The sequence below is a fragment of the Aotus nancymaae genome, unplaced genomic scaffold, assembly GCF_030222135.1.
Source record: "Aotus nancymaae isolate 86718 unplaced genomic scaffold, 86718_ANA_hifiasm-v0.15.2.pri h1tg000030l, whole genome shotgun sequence".
Classification (NCBI taxonomy): Eukaryota; Metazoa; Chordata; class Mammalia; order Primates; family Aotidae; genus Aotus; species Aotus nancymaae.
In genome coordinates this window covers 13,179,070-13,200,675 of record NW_026988443.1, presented here as the reverse complement: position 1 = coordinate 13,200,675, position 21,606 = coordinate 13,179,070, and the positions used below count along the sequence as shown (strand labels likewise).

The 21,606-nt window shown below is 49.3% G+C and overlaps 1 protein-coding gene and 1 long non-coding RNA gene across 2 annotated transcripts; one reads left to right on the top strand and one right to left on the bottom strand.

The window, feature by feature from the left end:
• Positions 1–4,106: 4,106 nt before the first annotated feature.
• Positions 4,107–21,115, bottom strand: USB1 (U6 snRNA biogenesis phosphodiesterase 1). The gene is made up of 7 exons (XM_012447851.3): positions 20,960–21,115; positions 19,907–20,073; positions 14,677–14,860; positions 10,719–10,772; positions 7,906–8,011; positions 6,275–6,358; positions 4,107–5,228 (listed from the first exon to the last, which is right to left on the bottom strand). Exons 1-7 carry the CDS (start codon positions 21,055–21,057, stop codon positions 5,124–5,126), a joined length of 798 nt encoding a protein of 265 aa, XP_012303274.2. The 5' UTR covers positions 21,058–21,115; the 3' UTR covers positions 4,107–5,123.
• LOC135277250 (uncharacterized) lies at positions 11,304–14,839 on the top strand. The gene is made up of 3 exons (XR_010344847.1): positions 11,304–11,481; positions 13,127–13,375; positions 13,771–14,839. It is a non-coding gene; the product is annotated as an uncharacterized LOC135277250 (long non-coding RNA).
• Positions 21,116–21,606: the final 491 nt, after the last annotated feature.

The following is a 21,606-nucleotide window of genomic DNA, read 5'->3' as shown; positions in this document are numbered from 1 at the left end:
CCCGCGCGCCGCGGCCGCCGCGCTCTTAAAGGGCCAGTGCGCTCCCAGAGCGCGGACCCAGACGGTGCCCCACCCGGAGGCTTCTCAGGAGCAGGTGCGGGCGGCGGAGGCCCAGCAGGTGGGTGGCCCCGTTTACTCTTCCCAGACGGCGGGAAACCTCTCCAACCTACCCCTCGTCACTCCCAACCCAGCGTCTGGGTGGGGGGGAGCGGAGGTGACCTCCAACTCAACCCCCCGCGGAGGGAGGAAGCGGGGAATGCGTGGTCTCCCTGCTTGGGAGGAATGAAGACTCCTCCTTCTCCTATCTGGTAGTTAGGGGGATACTGAGGCCGAGGGGGACAGGAAGGAGGTCTTAGGGGAGGGACCAAAGAGTCCAGTTTTGGGCTTAAAAAAATCTATATATGGAAATTTGTCAGCTTGAAACCTCTTTTCAAAAGCCCCGGGGTGTCTCTGGCCCTTGACTAACTTTCCTCAGTAGCAAAGTGAGGGTTTTGTGCGCGTCTAGGGCGCGTTGCGGCGGACAAGGGGCAGGTTTAGCAGGGACACGGTTCAAGTTCCGGGTCCGCCCCTTAGCTGCCGCTAGCACGTGGGCAAATTAATCTCTTCGAGCCTCCATTTTCTTATCGGGAACGTGGGGCAAAGAGTTGGGGTTAGGGCGAGGTAAGGCCTCTGGTTCCTGGCCTGGCGCAATAGGTGCCCAGGCACTTTGGCCACTGGCTGGTGCGAGTGAAGTGCGACAGTGCGGCCCAACGCGGCGCGAGGCGGGTGGACACACCTCCCTGCGAAGCCTAACGAGCTGGATTTCATTCTATTCCGGAAGCAGCTTGAGGTCGCGGCGGGGTGGATGCAGGAGGTCAGAGCTAGGAGGCCCGGGTCGAAGGTCCGCCGAGACCCGGGGGCCAGGCCAAGGGCAGCCCTGGCGCGGCGGACTAGCCGGAGGGGTCAGTGGGTGAGGGCGGCTGGCAGGAGGGCGGAGACCGCATTCCTTATCTTCAGACCCGGAAATGGAAGCTGTCCTTACCTGAGGGCGGTTTTCTCTAGAGCAGGCCCTCGGGGCATCCCAGCCGGCCTCACCTCCCGGAAATTGGAAATCAGGAGACCTGGCAGAGCGCCTTAGAGAGGGCGTGTTTTGAACCCTCCTACCAGGCGAAGGTGGAGAGGCTACTGGGGATGTCCTTGGGGAAAAGAAGTCAGAGTTTGGAGAAAGTATCCTGGCAATTTCATCATTTACGTGGACTCACATCTCTGTGGGATCCTTCATCTGGGAAGTGGGTTTCTAAATTCTCCACTTTGAAATTTGCTTTTGGGAAATGTGCAGTGGTCTTCAGACACGGATAACAGGGTTGTCCTTGTTTAACCGACCACATTGCACTCTTTAATGAAATTTAGTTCGGATCAGCCAATTTAAAAAAGTTTGAGGCTAGGTGAAGTGGCTCAAGCCTGTAATCCGAGCACTTTGGGAGGCCGAAGCAGGACTGTTTTAGCCCAGTAGTTCAAGACCAGCCTGGGCAACATGGCAAGACCCCATCTCTACAAAGAATACACAAATTAGCCAAGTGTGGTGGTGCACACCTTGTGGGCCCAGCTACTTGGGAGGCTGAGGTGGGAGGATCACTTGAGTCCAGGAGGTTGAGGCTGCAGTGAGCTATGATCATGCCACTGCCCTTCAGCACAGCTGACAGAGCAAGAGCCTGTCTTAAAAAAAAATAGTTGGTGTTTATGGGGTGAGCTATTAGTAAGAGGAGCCCAGGAGTGAATGGAGCCACATTCTTAGAGGCATTGGTCAGTCAAGTCTGGTGATTGTTTTCTCCCTGTTGGAGGTTCCTCTCTTGGGGTCCAATCCTGCCTTAAGGAAATGACATCCCCTGTGACCAGATCTTGAAGCTCCCAGTTATTGGTTCTGGCTCCTATAGGTACTTTGGGAATCCAAGGTGGATTTGCACCTACATCCAACACAAGATGGCTGGGTTTCTACCAGGTCTGGCCAGCACCCAAAGCCGGAAAGGACCAGTCAATGCGACTGAGATGTGTGAACTCCAGCCCTTCCATCAAGTAGCTTTAAACCTTATCCACATTTTGCCATTATCTTTCATCTCTACCCTGACACCCCCGCCCACCACCACACACCTTTTTTTCTTGGAGTCTTTTGAATGAAAGCCCAGACAGGGTGTTTCAGAGCAGTTTCATTTACAGGTCCTGAAGTGGTGTGAGGGGTTGTAAAAAGCTCTGGATCAGAAGCTAGATCCCTGGGTTTCTGCCTCAGCTCTAATTTACTGGGCAATCCTAGCAAGTTATTCCCCTCTTTGGGTTTGTTTCCTCATTTGCAAAAGGAGAGTTCTGAGGTCGTAGGGGAGGTCTCCTGTTCAGTGAAGGAAAGTTGCTGTGGGCTGGAACTAGGCCCAGGACACCCCCTCCTCCAGCTGCCCCCTCCAGGGGCCCTTCAGGCGATGCACCCACCCAACACACCATCAAAGGTGAAGCAGGCCTTGGGACTCTTGGTGCCAAGACAAGGAATAAACAAACAAGCCAAGGTAATTTCCCTCTCCCCTGGAAACAAAGCTGGGGTGGTCTGGAGAGTGCCAGGTGGAAATCGGCCAAACAGGCGTTTGATGATCATTTCCCTGCCCTGCGGGGAACATCTGAGGACACCCAGGCCAGATGTGTTGATTTTGTACTCTCCCTAGTGCAATAAAATCCCCATCAAGAGCATTTCTTTGGGCCAGCCTGCCTGGGGGGGACTGCAGCCTGCTCTGGTCTTCCCTCTGTCTCCGGAGTCGTCTCCCGGGTTTCTCCTCTTATGGAGAATCTCCTCTTATGGAAGAGCCCCGGCTGCTTCTGCACTGTCAGCGGGAGCGCTTGCTCCACGCGCTTGCTCTGCTCCAGAGGCACACTCAATGTCTGGGTGCCGGCCAAGCTCCTGCCGCCAGCCTCCTCCTCAGGCCCAGCCTGCCCACCCATCCCCCTCAGCGAGTCTCCTACTTCCTTCCTCCATTGCCACCTTCCATTCTCCATTGAAGACTGGTTATTGATCTTGGCCCATTTCTCAAAGTTGCTGCACTCAAATTCCATCCTCAGCACAGATGGACTCCCCAGCCACATCCTCCCCCAGGGGAATGGCCCAGTCCCTCTTCCTGGGCTTGCTGATGGAGGCCCTACCTCACACCTGCCTCTCCTCCCAATACAAGCCAGTGTCCAAGTTTGTGGAAGTGCCGTGTTGAGGATGGGGATTCTTCTCTGTGCTCCCTGCCTGCTCACGCCCCTTCCCCCAGCACTGAGAGAGCAGACCTAATCTGCTTCACCAAGCACCCAGTTCAGGGCCTGGCACAGGGTAGGTGTCAGTTAAGTGCAGGCTGCACAGCCAGAATTGCCATGTTGCTTGCAAGCCAGAAAGTATGCCTGGCATCCTCCTCTCCAGAAAAACCAACCTACTGATGGGTCAGAGTCAGCAGATCAGTATGGTGGAGAGCAGAATGTGCCTGGGTCTTTCAGTGCAGTGTCTGGGAGGGTGCCCCAGGAAAGGCAGGGTTGCAGGGGCCACAGTGGGAGCCAGGGCAATAGGCCCCTTTCCCTCAAGCCCTGTGAGCCCACCCAGATGCCAGGCCTGACCACGAGGCGGTGTGTAGGGCTGGATCAGGGCCACCCCAGCACAGGACCTGAGGTTAGGGCTGAGTATGGCCCTTCCTTGTGGTTTCTCATGTAAGTAGTCACTGAACCTGTTCTTGTAACAGCAGACTAGTCATTCCCGCCCTGTTTATCTTTCAGGGGGACACTGGAAGACATGAGAAGGTTCTGAGAAGCACTCAGTGTCACAGCAGAAGGCCTCAGTGTCTGCCTATGCCAGTGAGGGATGCGGGTGGTGACCCCTGCCACACACCTAACCCCAGGCTAGATGTGCCATGTGAGAACTCTGTGTGTAGACCTGGCAGGCCGGGTGACCCCTCCTACCCTTATTTTACCAAAGCATCATTAATGTCTCTCAAGGCCACCTTGGAAGTCACAGCAGAGACTTCCAAGAGTCCCTCTAAACTGTGAGACACAGCTGGACAGGGTAGGGGAAGATGAAAGTCATCTTTTCACTGGGTTAAATACAAGTAGTCCAAAAAAGATACAAAATAAAAAATGCAATTTTTATTTGTTGAACATAATTTAAAACTGTAACATAAGATTTCTGTATCTATCACCAGAAATACAGAAGACACCTGGAGAGGACTGACTGTTCCTTTGCCAGGGGGAAGGTTTGATGAAAAAACCTGCCTCCACATTGCCCCTCAGAATGCCTGCAGCTGCAGCGGGCGGGAGGCAGCAGCAGGAGGAGAACCCGGGCTGTGAAAGGCTCCTCTGCCTCTCTGGGAAAGCTGCTGAAAGCCTCCCGCTGGCCAGGCCAAAATGAAACATCTGCTCATCTCCCAGGCACCTTGCTGGGGGCGAGTGGAAGAAAGGAGTGGAGAAAACTGATGCTGGACCACAAATTGTCACCCTGTACCTTGGCCCTGAAGTGGCCCCTGCTGGCACAGAAGCAGGGTGGGAGTAAAAGCAAATTAATAAAAGTGACACCGTTCAAGGAGAGAGGCTGACAGACCCACCGAAGCACCCCATGTCCTGGCTGATCAGGAATAAGTCAGGGCATGATGATTTAAAAAACTCTGATCTGAGGCCAATGGCATCAAAATACAAATTGCTGAAGCGGGGGAAGTGGGAGAGGGAGTGAAGGGCTGTTTGTTAGAGGGACTAGAGTGGAGATTCTGGTGAGTGTGGGTGGGCTCGCCAGTGACCCCAATATTTTCTTTGTAAAACAACCACAGAGTAAGAATTAGGATGCCCAGGCTGCCCTCTATTGGCAGTTTCTGGGAAGGGCCACAGCATAGCAGCACCCAACCAGCAACCCACAATAGCCAAGTGAGGAGAGAGAGGAGAGAGGGAGAAAGAGAGAGGAGAAAGAAGATAGGAAAGAGAGAGAGAAATGATCAGCACTCAGGGAGGATGAGGAGGGGCTACACCTCCTGCCAGGCTGAAAGCATGGTTGGGGCCTCCTAGTGGGAGGCTAGAAGCATCTCCATCGATTTTAGGGAGTTCCTCCATCTCAGCCTGGCCTGCAGAGGGGCTTGGAGGAAGGCCTCTGGTGCTCACTTCAAAGGCATCGAGAAGAACTTGTTCCCAGACTTGCAGCGGACTTGCTCAGTATGCATGCGCAGCAGCACCTCAGCATCTTCAAACCCATTCACGATTGCCTTAAAACAGCAGCCAGGGGAGGACGGTCACATTAAAGGGCATCTGGGACCCAGAGGTTTGCACTGCAAACAAAACCAGCTCACCCAACTTCAGAGGCTGGGCGAGGCTGAGGCTGCAGGCTCCAGGCTCTGCATTGGTTATCTTGTCTGACCACTTCTGTAATCTCTGAGCTTGGTCTTATCATCCCAACTTGACAGATGAGGACACAGATGCTCAGAGCCCTGGATTACAGAAACCAATAAAACCAGCCCAAACCTGAGCTCTCTGTCACCTCCAGCCACATCAGGCCAAGAGCAAGGCAGCTTCTTAATCAGAGACCACAGCTGCATCCAGCCTGCATGTTTGGTTTGGCTTGCAAAATGTTTTTTAAACATCCAAATTAGTTGCTGACATTTGGAAACTGACAGATTCCATGTAAAAATCTAGGTTTCTGGCTTCTCTTATAAAGCAGAAGTGCTAGCAACTCTAGGCCCGACTTCCTGCATGGCCACACTCCCTACGGCCTCTCTGACCAGAGGTGGAGTATCAGCCACCGCTTACCACTTCATGCAAACTCCTCCTAGGGCGCAGATGGGAAAGTGAAATCTTTCAGCTACTTATTAAAATTTGATAGACTCTAGGGGCTGGATGTTCCTTACACCTGGCACATTTTACCTATTTCCAATGCCAGGCCCAAGCCTCTGACCTCTGGGCAAGTAGCTAGGACTCCAGGGGAAGCCTGCAGCCTCCTTGCAGATCAATGTTCTAGGGCAGTGTTTCTCAAATGGTAATGTGCACACAAATTCCCTAGAGATCTTGTTAAAATGTAATTCTGATTTCTTATGCCTGGTGTGGGACCAGAGATCTGCATTGTTAATAAGCTTCAGGTGATGAAGCTGCCGGTCCAGGGGCACACCTTGAGTCACAAGGGAAGGTGTTGGGGTCTCCTGCCATGTCATTTGTTTCCCAGGGATTCAAGTTTGGGTGCCTCATCCTCCCCACTCCAGTATCTGTCCCGTCATTTCTGGAGTTGAGGACCCTCTGTGCTCCCGCCCTGGGAATTCACCTGTAGTTCCTGCAGGCACTGCCCCTCCAGCTGGAGACGTGCATCACCCACACACCAGGCCAGGCTGAGATGGAAAGAAGGGTCCTGGGGAGGGAAACGAGAGGCAGGAGGTCACCCGGATGCCTTGGCAGGCCCTGCCATCACAGCAGGTCTGTGACAGAGCTGTCATGACGTCCCTGCTGGATCCCTGTCCTGCCCAGTGGGAGACAAGATTCTCAATATTGGTCCCAAGTACCCTCCACAGACAGACAAAATAGCCCAGGGCTGGTCCCGTGGACTGAATCATGCCCCTCCCCCAAATTCATGTAGCCCTAACCCCCAATATGATAATATGTAAAGTGGGGCCTTTGAGGGGTAATTAGGGTTAGATGAGGTCAGGAGGGTAGGACCATGATGATGTGATTGGTGCCCTTAAACCACAGAGAGCTTGGGCACTGGTCTTTCTTCCTGCAGCCCCACTCCTGCCCCACCATGTGAGGACATGGCTAGAAGGCGGCCATCTACAAGCCAGGAAGAACCCTCACCAGAAACCAACCACACTTGGCCAGGCATGGTGGCTCATGCCTGTAATCCTGGCACTTTGGAAGGGCAAGGCAGGCGGATCACCTGAGGTCAGGAGTTTGAGACCAGCCTGGCCAACATGGTGAAACCCTGTCTCTACTGAAAATATAAAAATTAGCTGGGCCTGGTGTCACGCACCTGTAGTCACAGCTACTCAGGAGGCTGAGGCAGGAGAATCACTTGAACATGTGAGGCGGAGGTTGCAGTGAGCCGAGATCGCGCCACTGCACTCCAGCCTGGGTGGAGACAGAGTGAGACTCCATCCCAAAAAGAAAAAGAAAAAGAAAAAGAAAAAGACGCCAACTATGCTGTCACCTTAATCTTGGACTTCTAGCCTCCAGAACTGTGCAAAAATAAATTTCTGTTATTTAGGCCACTCAATCGATGGCATTTTGTTATGACAGCCTGAGCTAAGACACTCCTATTTGCAGAGGCTTTCCTTGAAGTGTCATAGAGAGTCATTACATCTGTGACATGAAAGAAAATCCAGGCTCTGACTCTGTTCTGATCTAGGACACTCCAGTATACACCATACTTTTCAGATGACATGAGCAAAACCCCCAAAGTCCCAAGTTTTGAAGAAACAATACTTGTCTCCATTCAAATTCATACTTATTCACCTCAGCACGGGTTAAAAACATCTATCAAATAAAACTAATGGCCCTTTAAAACCCTGATAGTCGACTCAGAGTCCAAGTGCCCCTGGAGGGGCTGGGCAAGGCACAGGAAGGTGCGTGAAGCTACATCTCTTCTTTGAGTGTCAATTTGACCAAAAAATATTAGGGACATCTACTTTAAAAATGTGAAAACAACATGGGTACATTATGAAGCAGAAGGTACAGATCTCAGGCATATTTAAGACATAAAGCAAGATTTCTAAGAAATGTTGGACTTTGGGTGGGCTGCATCCGACTACCCCTCAAAGCCCTGGCCTCCCAGGGTGTGCGTCCTCTGAAGGCTGGCATTTGTAGCACCCACAGGGGAGGGAGGTTCTGAAGGTTCTTTGGTTAAAGATGGTTTTATTCTCGTTAGAGATGGGTCAATGGAGAAGCAGCAGCCCCATTCGTTACCTGGTAGAAAGTGGTAAGGTCAAATTCCTCCATGACTCTGTCCACCTCTGAAACCAGGTCCAGGAACTGGGCATGCCCTGAAGTGACCTCGAGCCCAATAAAGGTCCTGGGGAGAGGAAGACAACACAGGCATGAGATGCAGCCTCTGAGAACACCTGCCCATCCGTGCATCCGAGAAGGTGCCAGGCAGAAGGCCAGCCAAGAGGCCTGGGCCCTGGGCCTCACCCCGTCTTCCTGGTATGCTGGTTTCCCTGTTCTATGAACCAACTCTCTCAGACCTCAGATTCTCTGTCTGTAAACCTTCCTTTCCCAGTTCTACACACATCTCTCCTCCCTCCCTTGCATCTAATAACCCTTACAGGAATGCCTTCATCCACCACTGCCAAGTCACAAACCCAGAAGCTTCTGCACCCCCATTCCCCATTCTCCATCACTGTTCCAATTGCAAACGACTCCTGTCCTCAAAGAGATCTCTTCTCAAGGACTTTGCTCTCTGGCATCTGCTACCCCTCCCATAAGCACTCAGACTCTCTCTCATCTTTAGAAACTTTCCCCTGAAGCCACGTCTTCAGCAGTTCCCATCCCATTCTCAGTAAAACTTCTCAAAAAGATGATTTGTCCACCATCACTATCTCTTTCTCACCTCCTACCTTCAATGCACTTTGCTGGAAGGGCTCTTGTCAAAGTTGCCAACAACCTCCATGTTACCAAATCCAAGGGACACTTCACTGTCTGCCTCTTACCCGCTCAGCAGTATCTCACACAATGGACTTCCCTCCTTGAAACCCTGTTCTCTCTTGGCTCCCAAGACACCACCTGCTGCACAGTCCTGGTTTAATCTTACCTCCTGCCTCCCGGTTCAGTGTCCTCTGCCACCCTCTCTCCTCTCCAGCCTCTCTGTGGTGAAGGAGATACGGAGCTCTGCAGTTCTCACGGGCTCTTCTCCATCTGCTGTCTCCAGGAGGCTGATCTCACCCAGCCCCGCTTTCTCATACAGGCCAACACTGCCTACATTTCTATCTCCAGCTGGTTCCCATCCTGAACACACCCAGTTGTATCTGTGACATTTCCACCTAGGGGTCTGACAGGCAACAAAACCTAACAGGTAGAAACAAACAGGTACAAAGCAGAACTTTTGATTTTCATCCCACCAGTGTCTCCTATCACAGAAAATGGGGCCAGCTGTTCCAACCTCAAACCCAGGAATCGATGTTCGCTTTCTTCCTTCACATAAACCCAACCCCTTGGTAATTCGGCCGCTTCTGCCTCCAGTGTATCTCCAATGTGTCCACCTCTTGGTCTTGCACGGCCATCACCCTAATCTAGGCCACAGTGGTCCCTCACCTGGACAATGACACCTGGCTCCTTTCTGGTCTCCCTGCATCCACCCTTGCTCCCTTCTATCTTGTCCTGAGACTCCACAGTCACAGACACACCATCTAGCCAGACTGCCATCCCCAGGTACAAATCAGATCATACCTCTCCTCCTCTGTTCAAATCCCTCCAATGGCTTCCATTATACTGAAAATTCAAACTCCTTACTTGACCTTGCAGACCCTGCATGGGCTAACGCTGCCCATCTCATCTCCTATCCTTCTCCTGCATGCTCTCTGGGTTCTGCCTCACTGGCCTCCTAAACACACTGAACTCTTCCCTGCTTCGGAGTCACTTAGTTTGCTATGTCCTTCACTTGAAGCTCTTGGAACAGTTCTTCCCAAGACTGGCTTCTCATCCTCAGGTCACCATCAAATGCCATCTCCCTGGCCACTTCCCTGGTGCCCTCCTGGACTACCCCCTCCCGACCACTGTATCACACCACAGTTATTAACAAACACTCTCATTACTTATTATCTCTCTCCCCTCCGAATATGAGATTGAAAAGAGCAGGGGCTGTGTCTGCCTCTTCACTGCTGAATCCTTAGCATACGGTGAATGCCTGGCACAAGTGGGTGCTTAACGAACTTGTGCAGCACGGACTAAATGAACGAGCAAATGAGGCCCCTTTCAGAAGTGCTCAGAGAAAGTGGCCCAGTGAGTGCATCAGACAGGGAGGCTCGCTTTGAAGCTGGGATAATAATTTCTTCTAATATTCATCTAACACTTTAATACTTTTAACTTTTCAAAGGCCTTGGGGCTCATTTGAGCCTCACAACTGCCCAACAGTGGATGTTGGAAGGCGTGTGCCAGTGTGAAAACAAAGGTCACAGAGATGAAGACACAGGCCAAATGCCACACCTGGGAGGGAGCTGGGCAGGAACAGGTTTCTGACTTTCACAGCTTTTCACTAAACCAAGATGCTTCTCTCAGTCTCTATGCACCACCCCCCACATGGCTCACCCAGTTATTATTATTATTTTTTTTTCAGACAGTGTCTCACTCTGTTGCCCAGGCTGGAGTACAGTGGCATGATCTTGGCTCACTTTAAACTTGACCTCTAGGGCTCAAGCGATCCTCCCATCTCAGCCTCCCAAGTAGCTAGAACTATAGGCACACACCACCGCGCTCAGCTAATTTTTATATTTTTCATAGAGACAGGGTTTGGCCATGTTGCCTAGGCTGGTCTGGAACTCCTGAGCCCAATCTATCCACCTGCCTCAGCCTCCCAAAATGCTAGAATTATAGGCGTGTGCTACTGCGCCTGGCCTCCCCCTGTTATTTTTCTTAATGAAAGGTTCAGATTTGGGGATAGCTGCCTTTGTAGTCAGAGTTGGTTAAAAGCAAACAAAAAAGGGGACAAACAAGTCCAGAGGCAAAGACCTCGATTTTTGCACCAAAGAATCCTCTAATAGTGATTGGGGGTTGGGAGGACCCACCTGGTTTTCTCTTGATTGGTGTAAATCTTTACCTGGTTGGCAGTAAAGAAGAATCTGAAATTTAGAAGACCATATTTCAGAAAAAAAGCATAAAAAAGTAGCTTATGTTAAAAAAAAACAGCACTTTGAAAATATAGTGAACTCATTTTGCACTTAATATTATCACCCCATTATGCAGGTGGTATTCTGAACCCTAAAATATTAGAACTGGACAAGACCTTGAAATCATCCAATCCATGAAAGACACAGCATCATCCAGGTGCTAGTAAAATTTTTACTTTGTTAATAGCCGTTCATCTTGATAAACAATTTGAGACTATCTCAACTTTACTGATGGGAACTGAGAAAGCCTTATTGATCAAGTAGGTGATAATAAACCACTTAAAGGCCGATTCATTTCTTGCAGTTTTTTTTAAAAAATAGACAACTCCAATTTCATCTAAGCAATCATGAGACCATTTCCTTGTGTGTCAGCGCTGAGCTCAAGTCTCTGCACACATCCGCTTCTTGAATCCTCACACAACTCTGTGGGCAGGCCTACAATTATGCCCATCTTACAGACAAAGAAACAGAGGCATGGTGAAGGTGAATCTGGTGAGCCAGAATTTGAACCTCAGTCTGCCTGTTTCCAGGGTCCTTGCTGTCACCTATGACCCTTTGGTGAGGGGAAGTGGGTCTCTGTTGGTGTGAAAACAAGACAGATGCCCCCACCCATCCACCCACGCCTTGGATCAATAACATAGGAAGAGTCAGGCTCAGCCAGGTAAGTGCTTTAATTTGGACAGGTTCTGCCTGTTGTTCTCTGAGATACTAACAATCTCACCATGGAAGGTCCCGTCACAGAAACAGATCATTTTACAGCCCCCAGGCCAAGGGTCTCACCACCATCTGAGGGAACATAATATACCAGCATGCTGGGTAGAGCCTCACAATCTGTCCAAGGGCAAAAAGTCAGCCAGCCAACTCTCTGCCTCTGGGGAAAATGTAAGGGATCACAGAACCACCAGGAGCTGGGATAAGCGCAGCTTTTAGGAATAGTTCTGCAAGGTGTCTGACAAACATCCCGGAGTGGACACTGGATGTCTGTGTCCAACCAACACCCCTTCTCCTGGTCACCTCGTGGTGCAGGATGGCTCTCCATCCCCACTCCAGAGGCAGGCTGCCCAGGCCTGGCCAAGCAGAGCTTAGCATCTCCTTGGTCACAGCAACAGAGTCAGGGGTCACCTTCGCCTCAACCGGATGATCGAACTTGAAGAGACCATACCTGGCCTGGCTTCACTCGTGACACAGAGCAGTGACAGATCCTTTCCTCAGAGGGAACCAGCCCAGGGGTCCAGGTGCTGTTTTCTAGTCTCCCAGTGAGCAAGGGAACCAGCCACATATACATCCCACAAAGTCCATCCTGCAATGGACTTTGGGCAGTTTTCAGAGGTCCTAGCAAGGAACTCGTGACCAGTGAAGGAACCACTGTATGCAGGGGAGCCCAGGCCGTGGCTTCCTTGCAGGGGCACAGTTCACGCCGTCTTCCTGGCGCAGGTGCAGTGTGCCAGTCGTCAGCACTAACACAGCCGCACTCCTCCTTCATCCAGGGAACAAAGCTTCCGCAGGATAAGGGAAACACTCTGTGTGGAAGGGGGAAGGGCCTGTTAACTCTTTACTCCCAAAGAAAGAGCACAGGAGGCAGGTCAGACCAGTCAGTCATTCCTGTGACTTGTGCTGAAGCCAGTCAGAGGGGGGCTGTCTTCCCAGGCTGGTACACCATCAGCCCGGAGATGCGGTGGCTTCCTTTATCACTGCCATCTCATACCTTCTTGTCACCCTGGTCCACTCACGCATGAGCCAGTACTACCTCTGAATCTTTTAGTTATACCAGCCTATGAATTTCTCTTTGGTTTAAGCCACTTTGGGTTGGGTTTCTGGCACCTGTGGTTAAAAGAGTCCTGATAATATACATACGGCTCAGTAAGTTTGATAGTGACAATCCAAAGACGGGGAGTGCTGGACTAGGTTGAGAGATGAGTTTCAGCCTTGATTCCCTGGCTGAGTGACTGGACTGGGACAAATCCCATCCTCCTCTGGGCCTCAGAAGGGGTTCAACTAACTGAGCAGTTTCCCAGTTGGGCAGTGACATCCTATGGAATTCCTGGGCCTATGGCCCCCTGACCTGTGGGAGTGTGGCTTTGGCTAGAAGATTTCTGTTTATTTCCATCTTACACAGCCACACACCAGGCTTTTGTGCAACACCTCATTTGAAGAAAGGCTCTGCTGATAAAGGCAGAGTCAGAAAACCACCAGCTGGGTGGCTTCTTAGGCTCCTTCTAGTACCAAGAGCAGAGGATCCAGAGATATTCTTTGTGCTCCCTTGTCCCCACTCCATGACTCAGCAAGCATCTATTTGATGTCTACAGTGAGCAGAGCACCTGGAAACAAGCTGCAGGGTAATTCAGAGAGAAGCCACAGAGGAATGTGAGCTCCAGGAGGGAAGATGGACACAGGAATGACTGCATATGAGGGGAGTGAAATGACCACCAGGGTAAACAACCACAGGACCGAATGAGCTGCGGATGGAGGGATTCTGCAGGAGATGCCAACTGGGAGAGCCTCAGTAAAAGAGCAGGGTTTTGATCTGGACCCGTCCAGCAGGAGATGCATTTCTGGTAGGAAAAATAGTTATGAAATAATGCAAGAGGTAAGGGGAAAAAAAGCTCCAGGCTGGCAGACAAAACCAGAAGTGGGGTCTGGCTCTATACGTTCACCAAAGTGGTGTGCTGTGGGCACCCATGATCTCCTTTCACCCTCACAAGCCGCCAGTGAGGTAGCTCACCACCACTATGACCTGTTTGCCCTATCATTGTGAAATGGTAACATATGTGTTGGTCTCAGCCTCTAGTTTCTGACACAGAGATCCTAAAACCTGTGTCATTTCCTAAGCAGGGGGGGTGCCAGGAGCATCTTTTCATCTATTGTTTGGTCTGTGACCCTTGGCTCCTGACACAGAGCTCCTAATCCTTTGGAATTTCCTGGGTGACAGGGGTGTCTTTTGTTCCAACAGGCAACTCTTGGTGGGCTCCTGGATGGGGGCTGATCACAGAAAGAGCAAGGCATGATTAGAAGCTGGGAACTTTCAGCTCCACCCGCTATCCTCCTGAGATGGGAGGGAAGCTAGAGACTGTGTTAACAATCAATCATGCTTACATGATGAAGCCTCCAGAAAAATTCAGAACTACAGAGTTTGAGGAGCTTCCCTTGGTGAAAAAGAACGCATCCATGTGCTGGGTGCGGGGTGCACCCCCAACACAGGGTCAGAAGCTCCCATGCTGGGGACCCTTCCAGACCTCACCCTAACTGTCTCTTCATCTGGCTGTTCATGTGTATCCTTTAATATATCCTTTGTAATAAACTGGCAACCTAGTAAGTGGATGGTTTTCCTGAATTCTGTGAGCTGTTCTAGCAAATGATCAAATCTGAGGAGGGGTCCATAGAACCTCTGATTTGTAGCGAAATGAGACGGATGTTGTGGGTTACCTGAGACCTCAACAATGCAGATGGTGTCTGACAGGGAGAGCAGTCTTGTGGGACTGAGCCCCCAGCCTATGAAGTCTGCCCTAACCCTGGGTTATTAGTGTCAGAATTGAGTTAAATTGTAGGACACCCAGTGGGTGTCTGGAGAGTTGGATAATTTGCTGGTGTGGAAAAAAACCCTGCACATCTGGTCACAGAAGTGCTGGAAATACTGAGCGAGAGCTGGCTTTTCCTACAGAGCAGATAAGGCATCAGGAGTGTCAAGAGCTGCCACGGCATGACCAAGGTCACGGAGGATGAGAAGTACAGCAGGGAGCCCCAGGAGAGGGGCCGTGTTCTATCTTTAGGTCTGGCCTGCTTGCTGGGGTAATGCCTGCAATAGCTCAGGAGAGGAGAAGCCGTGGAGGAGAGGGAGCAGAGAGGCAGAGGGACTCACCTCTGGAAGGAGGCCATGCGGGTTTTCAGAGCTTGCACAAAGGGGAGGATCCAGTGGTGGCGCAGAACCACGCTCTGGGACAGGCTGAGGTGGAATGCCTCCATCCTTACCAGCCGGGGGACGTATGTCTGGGCATGTGGCAGCAACACATCAAGCAGATCCAGGAACTCCTCCTTAGCTTCATCTGGAAGGGAAGAGTGAAGAAGGTGGGCCTTTCTCTCAGCCAAGGTGCCATGGTTGAATGAAGAAGCCCAGAAGGCAGAGGGAGGTCCTTATTACTCTGGGTTTCAGAAGAAAATTACTTGGACAGCAGCCTATGTCTATGTCTTCTCATAGCATTTTAACAGGTATTTCTGGGAAGTCCCAGCTAGAGCAATCAGACAAGTGAAAGAAACAAAAGGAATTCAAATTGGAAAGCAAGACATCAAATTATCCTTGCTTTAGGATGATATGATCTTATATTTTTCTTTTGTTTTTGTTTTTTTTTGAGACAGGGTCTTACTTTGTTGCCCAGGCTGGAGTGCAGTGGCTCAGTCTCAGCTCCCTGCAACCTCTGCCTCCTGGGTTCAAGTGATTCTCCTGCCTCAGCCTCCTGAGGAGCTGGGACTACAAGGATGTGCTACCACATCTGGCTAATTTGTATTTTTTTAGTAGAGATGGGGTTTTACCATATTGGCCAGGCTGGTCTTGAACTCCTGACCTCGAGTGATCTGCCCACCTTGGCCTCCCAAAGTGCTAGGATTACAGGCATGAGCTACTGTGCCCAGCCTGATCTTATATTTGGAAAAGCCTAAAGCCTCCATCAAAAAACTATTAGAAATAAATTTAGTAAAGTTGCAGGATACAAAATCAGTAGCATTTCTGCATGCCAACAATGAACAATCTGAAAAAGAAATCAAGAAAGCAATCCCAATTACAACAGCTACAAATAAAATAAAATAAAATAAAATACCTAGGAATAAACTTAACAAGAAGTGAAAGATATCTACAATGGACACCATAAAACACTGACACAATAAATTGAAGAGGACATAAAAAAAAATGAGATGATATTCCATGTTCATGGATTGGAAGAATCAACAGTGTTAAAATGTCTATAATACCTAAAGCAATCTACACATTCAATACAATCTCTATCAAAATATCAATGACATTCTTCACAGAAATAGAAAAAAAAATTCCTAAAATTTATATGAAACCACAAAAGATCCAGAATAGTCAAAGCGATCCTGAGCAAGAAGAACAAAACTGGAGGAATCACATTACTTCAAATTATACTACAGAGCTACAGTAACCAAAACAGCATGGTACCGGCCTAAAAACAGACATGCAGACCAACGGAACAGAATACAGAACCCAGAAATAAATCCATACATCTACTGTGAACTCATTTTCAACAAAGGTGCCAAGAACACACACTGGGAAAAGATAGTCTCCTCAATAAAAGGTGCTGGGAAAACTGGATATCCACCAGCAAAAGAATGAAACTAGGCCCCTATCTCTTGCCATATACAAAAATCAAATCAAAATGGATTAAAGACTTAAATCTAAGACCTCAGACTATGAAACTGCTATACATTGGGGAACTCTCCAGGACATTGGTCTGGGCAAAGATTTCTTAATTTCTGGCAAGCACAGGCTACCAAAGCAAAAATGCACAAATGGGATATCCTATCAAGTTAAAAAGCACAGCAAAAGAAACAATCAACAAAGTGAAGAGACAACCCACAGAATGGGAGAAAATATTTGCAAACTATGCATAGAATAACCAGAATATATAAGGAGCTCCAACAACTATAGGAAAAAAATCAAATAATCCAATTTAAAAATGGGTAAAAGATCTGAACAGATATTTCTCAAAAGAAGACATACAAATGGCAAACAGGCATATGGGAAGCTGTTCAACATCACTGATCATTAGAAGCAAGCAAATTAAAACTATAACGAGCTATTAACTCACCCCAGTTAAAATAAAATGGCTTTTATCCAAGACAGGCAATAACAAATGCTGGTGAAGATGTAGAGAAAGGGGAACTCTCATACACTGTTGGTGGGAATGTAAATTAGTACAGTCACTATAGAGAACAGTATGGAGGTTCCTCAAAAAAATAAAATAGAACTACCATAGGACCCAGCAATCGCACTGCTGGGTTTGTACCCTAGAGAACAGAAATCAGTATCTTGAATAGATATCTGTACTCCTGTGCTTATTGCAACACTATTCACAATAGCCAGGATTTGGAATTAACCTGAGTTGTCCATCAACACACAATGGATAAAGAAAATGTGGCACATATACACAAAGGAGTACTATTCAGTCACAAAAAAGAATGAGATCTTGTCCTTTGCAGCAACATGGATGGGAACTAGAGGACATGATGTTACGTGAAATAAGCCAGGCACAGAAAGACAAATTTTCCATGTTCTCACTCATTTGTGGAAGCTAAAAATTAAAACAATTGAACACATGGAGATAGTAGGATTATTACCAGAGGCTGGGAAGGGTAGTGGGGGTGGGGGCAGGTAGGGTAAAGAATGAGGATGGTTGATGGGTACAAAAATATAGTTAAATACGCCAGGCGTGGTGGCTCATGCCTGTAATCCCAGCACTTTGGGAGGCCGAGGTGGGCTGATCACCTGAGGTCGGGAGTTCGAGACCAGCCTGACCAACGTGGAGAGACCAGCCTGACCAACTCCTCCCATCTCTACTAAAAATACAAAATTAGCAGGGCATGATGGCACATGTCTGTAATCTTAGCTACTCGGGAGGCTGAGGCAGAAAAATTGCTTGAACTCGGCGGAGGTTGCAGTGAGCCGAGATTGCACCATGGCATTCCAGCCTGGGCAACAAGAGCGAGACTCTGTCTCAAAAAAAGTTAAATACAATGAATAAGATCTAGTATTTGATAGCACAACAGGTGACTACACTCAACAATCATTTGCTGTACATTTTAGAATAAGGAAGTACAACTGGAATGTTCATAACACAAAGAAATGATGAATGGTTGAGGTGACAGTACCCCATTTACCCTGATGGGGTACACTGCATGCCTGTATCAAAATAGCTCATGTACTCCATAAATATATACACCTATAATGTATCCAAAAAATTAAAAATAAAAAAAGTTAAAGTTTTGTAATTTTTTTCTTTAAAAACTAGGCGTTTCTGGTTATAGAAGTAACACATGCTCCTGAAATTCTGTCACCTAAAGCAATGGTCTCCAAACTACTGTGATCACACAGCCCATTAGTAAAACAAGTTTGCATGTATATGCTAATAAACATATATTTATAAATTACAAGTGTGTGCTACTCTGTAAAATTATGTGTTATAAAATATGCACTCTCAAAAACAGAAACCTAAAAAGAATGAGATAAAAAGAAACACATTAGGCTGGGCACGGTGGCTCACACCTGTAATCTAGCACTTTGGGAGGCTGAAGCGGGTAGATCACGAGGTCAGGAGATCAAGACCATCGTGGCTAATACGGTGAAACCCTGTCTCAACTAAAAATACAAAAAAATTAGGCCAGGCGTGGTGGCACATGCCTGTAGTCTTAGCTACTCAGGAGGCTGAGGCAGGAGAATCACTTGAACCCAGGAGGCGGAGGTTGCAGTGAGCTGAGATCGCACCACTGGACTTCAGCCTGGGCGACAGAGCAAGATTCTGTCTCAAAAAAAAAAAAAAAAGAAATACATTTAAAAGTTCTAATAATTTTCTCCCACACCCTAAACTGTAGTATTATCTTGACCTCTCCCCTAGGGGGCATATGCCCCACTTTCAACACCAACTTCCCTAGAGATGAAGACAGTTAAACTTTGGTGCCTATTTCCACTGCCTTTTCTTAGTGCATATACTAATGTTATTTGTTATTAAAAAAAAGAAGAAGAAGAAGAGAGAGTATATCATTTAAATGCTTTTGCAACTAATTTCTACATATAACATTACATGTTGGACATCTTCCCCTCAGTATAGAGAGGCCAAGTTCATTACTATCGCTCCATAGTAATCTATTAATCAGAATAGATTCGCATTTCTCTAATCAGTCTACTATTGATAGACAGCTAGCATGATTCCAATTTTTCACAAAGAACACTACAATAACCACCCTTGTATGTTCACGTTACTTTTTTTTTTTTTTTTTTTTTTTTTTACCAAATATGTGACTGCAGCTGCATGATTAACAGAGTCTTCTATACCCAGTACCCTACTCAATTTGCCAAATCCCCTGGTGGATAGGCAGCATAGAGAATCATCTCATTCTCCTTGTGTAGTTGGGGAAATGGACGTTTCAAGAACGTACCTGACCTAACACAAAACCTAAACTTACTCTGTCTACCGTGCTAACTTGACATAGATGATCTGATTTAATATTCATGAAAGTCCTAGAAGATTAGTATTACTACTCTCCCCATTTTATCTACTTATTTTATTTTATTTGAGATAGGGTCTCACTCTGTCACCCAGGCTGGAGTATAGTGGAGCGATCTCGGCACACCACAATCTCTACCTCCCAGGTTCAAGCCATCCTCCCATCTCAGCCTCCCAAGTAGTGGGGACCATAGGTGTGTGCCACCATGCCTGGCTAATTTTTTAGTATTTTTGGTAGAGACAGGGTTTCACCACATTGCCCACTCTGGTTTCAAATGTGTGGGCTCAAGCGATCTGCCTGCCTCCACCTCCCAAAGTGCTGGGATTACAGGTGTGAGCCACTTGGCCCAGCCAGCACTACCCCCATTTTAGATATGAAGAAACTGAGGCTCTGAGAAGTCTAGTATCTTATAAAGGGCATCCAGAGTAGTAGGCAGTGGCGTGAAGTCTGACTCTGAAGCCTGGGCATTTTCTGCCTGCCACCTCCTCATCAGGGCTAGGGTGGGATTTCAACCTTGCACACCCAGTATACCCAGGGCCCTCTCAGAAATAAAGTGCCTGCTGTACCCTGGCATTACCTTGACATCCTGCTCCAGATTTTCTTTTGGTCACCTCCTCATGAGCAGGGAGAATATTATATCCAGAGTTAACATATATTTCAGGCTATGAATTCAAAATCAAGATGACAAAAAAATCCCTAATTCTTGAAACCTGCTCTTTCTCTGCTAAGTCAGTGACTTTCCCACCACCAGTGCTAGGTTTTTGGTTTCTTCCTTTTAGTTGGGGCCCGATTCTGCCCTTCAAGAGGCATCTATGGGTCTATGGGTCTTGGCCACTTGCCTTTCACACCTCACTCACATGGTATATAGACGTGGGTGGCCCAGTTGCCCCGCTCATGGGGGAAGGTGCGCACCCGTCCCCCATGTTTGGTGCTGTCATCTTCAGACCCCTCCTCGGTGCCGGGGAACATGTTTAGCACACTGTCAGGTACTGGAAACCTCTGCCTGGGAAGGGGGGTCTGGCCACTGCAAAAGGAAAAAAAGACCAACGAGCACATTTATCCTGTTAGCACTGTCTACTTTTGTACATACCACAAAAGTTGTAGCCCCTTATATGGTGGCTCTGAGTGTGTTCCCAGCCTGGTGCTGGAAGCAGCTTCTAGAGAGCCAAAATTGTTTCTCCAGTATGTCTCACTGGGGTCTCCAACTCTGGGGGACAGACCTTAGCAGGGCACGAGGTCCCCATGGGAACGGGGCATGCAGCAATGTGGCTCAGGAGTCACATTCCCAAGCTGGACAGGCTGCAGCTGAAGTAGCACTTTCTAACTCTGTGATCTTGGGCAGGCCTTGTCCCCTTTCTGGGCCTCAAATGCCTCATCTGAAAGTATATGTCTACCTGATAGAGCAGTTGTGAGATCAACTGAGCTACTGCTTGTAAAGCACTCAGCAAAGATAAGGCCTAGCACTTAAGAACCTAAGCCCCAGGAAGTAAGAGAGGCCAATGGCTTTGTTCACCGCTGAATTCCCAGACCCCAGACTGGTCCGGAGTGGGAGGGAGCTCAGTAAATATTTACTGGATGAATGAAAGTAATATTATCGCAAATGTGTTCACATCAGGAAACAGACCTGATTTGATGGTACAGACATGTGTGCCGGACGATGGAGTGGGCCAGCGCGGAGGTTGTACCCGACCCCAGGTGCTCTGGCTTCCCAACTTGGCCCTTGCCAGGTGGGGCCACTATGGGGCTTTGTCTGTGGGTATCTTCTGGATCGTCCTTTCTCCCTGCGTCCCCCTTTCCTTCCCCGGAGCCGTCCCGCACCCTCCCTCTCCACTCCACCCCCAGACGCTAGGGTCCGGTCTGGTTCTACGACGAATGCGCAAGACCTCCGGAGCAACTTCCTCATTCCTCACCTACGGTGGCTCCCATCCCCCGGCCTGGTCCGCATCCCGTCCTCGGACTCATCCTCGGAGCCGCTGCTGCTGTAGCCCACCAGGGGCGCCGCGCTCATGGGGCCTCATCCGAGACCACCGAGCAGGTCCTCCAACAACCTTACCCGGCACCCGGAGTTCCGCTGTGCCGGAAGCGCCCTCCTGGGGGCGGGGCCTGGGCTGACACCGCCTCGGGGCGGGGCTAGCAGGGGCCGGCAGGGGCTGGACCCGGCAGAACTACGGCGGAGACTCTGCCCACCGACTCCACGCTGCTTGCCGGCTGCGCACGCGGCGCTGGCCACCTGCCCCCCTGCCCCCTTCCGGCAACCCCCAGCTTTCATGTACCCATTTCACAGATCGCTCAGGGCCCTCACCTTTCTTCCTGCTGCTCTGTCTGCAGCCACCCGGGACCAGACCTCCCAGACACGACTGTCCCGGGTCAGCTCACTAGACCCAGCGGAGACCCCTGCCTGCCCCGAGCCCGTCCAGGACTAGAGGTGCTGGAGCGCCCTCCTCAAACTGGCCCAAAGTCCGAGCCCTTAGGAGCCCAACTGAGGAATTAGGGGCGGGTCAATTGTGGAAGACCAGAGGGTCTAGAAGGCCCCTCCTCTCCCGCTCAGAGCCAGGCC

Coding starts and splice junctions, on each gene's coding strand:
- USB1 (XM_012447851.3), bottom strand. CDS start 21,057: ATGAGCGCGGCGCCCCTGGTGGGCTACAGCAGCAGCGGCTCCGAGGAT. Junction 6,359..7,905: donor ACCTTACCACTTTCTACCAG/GTAACGAATGGG, acceptor TTCCCTCCCCAG/GACCCTTCTTTCCATCTCAG. Junction 5,229..6,274: donor AGTGCCTGCAGGAACTACAG/GTGAATTCCCAG, acceptor TGCTGTTTTAAG/GCAATCGTGAATGGGTTTGA.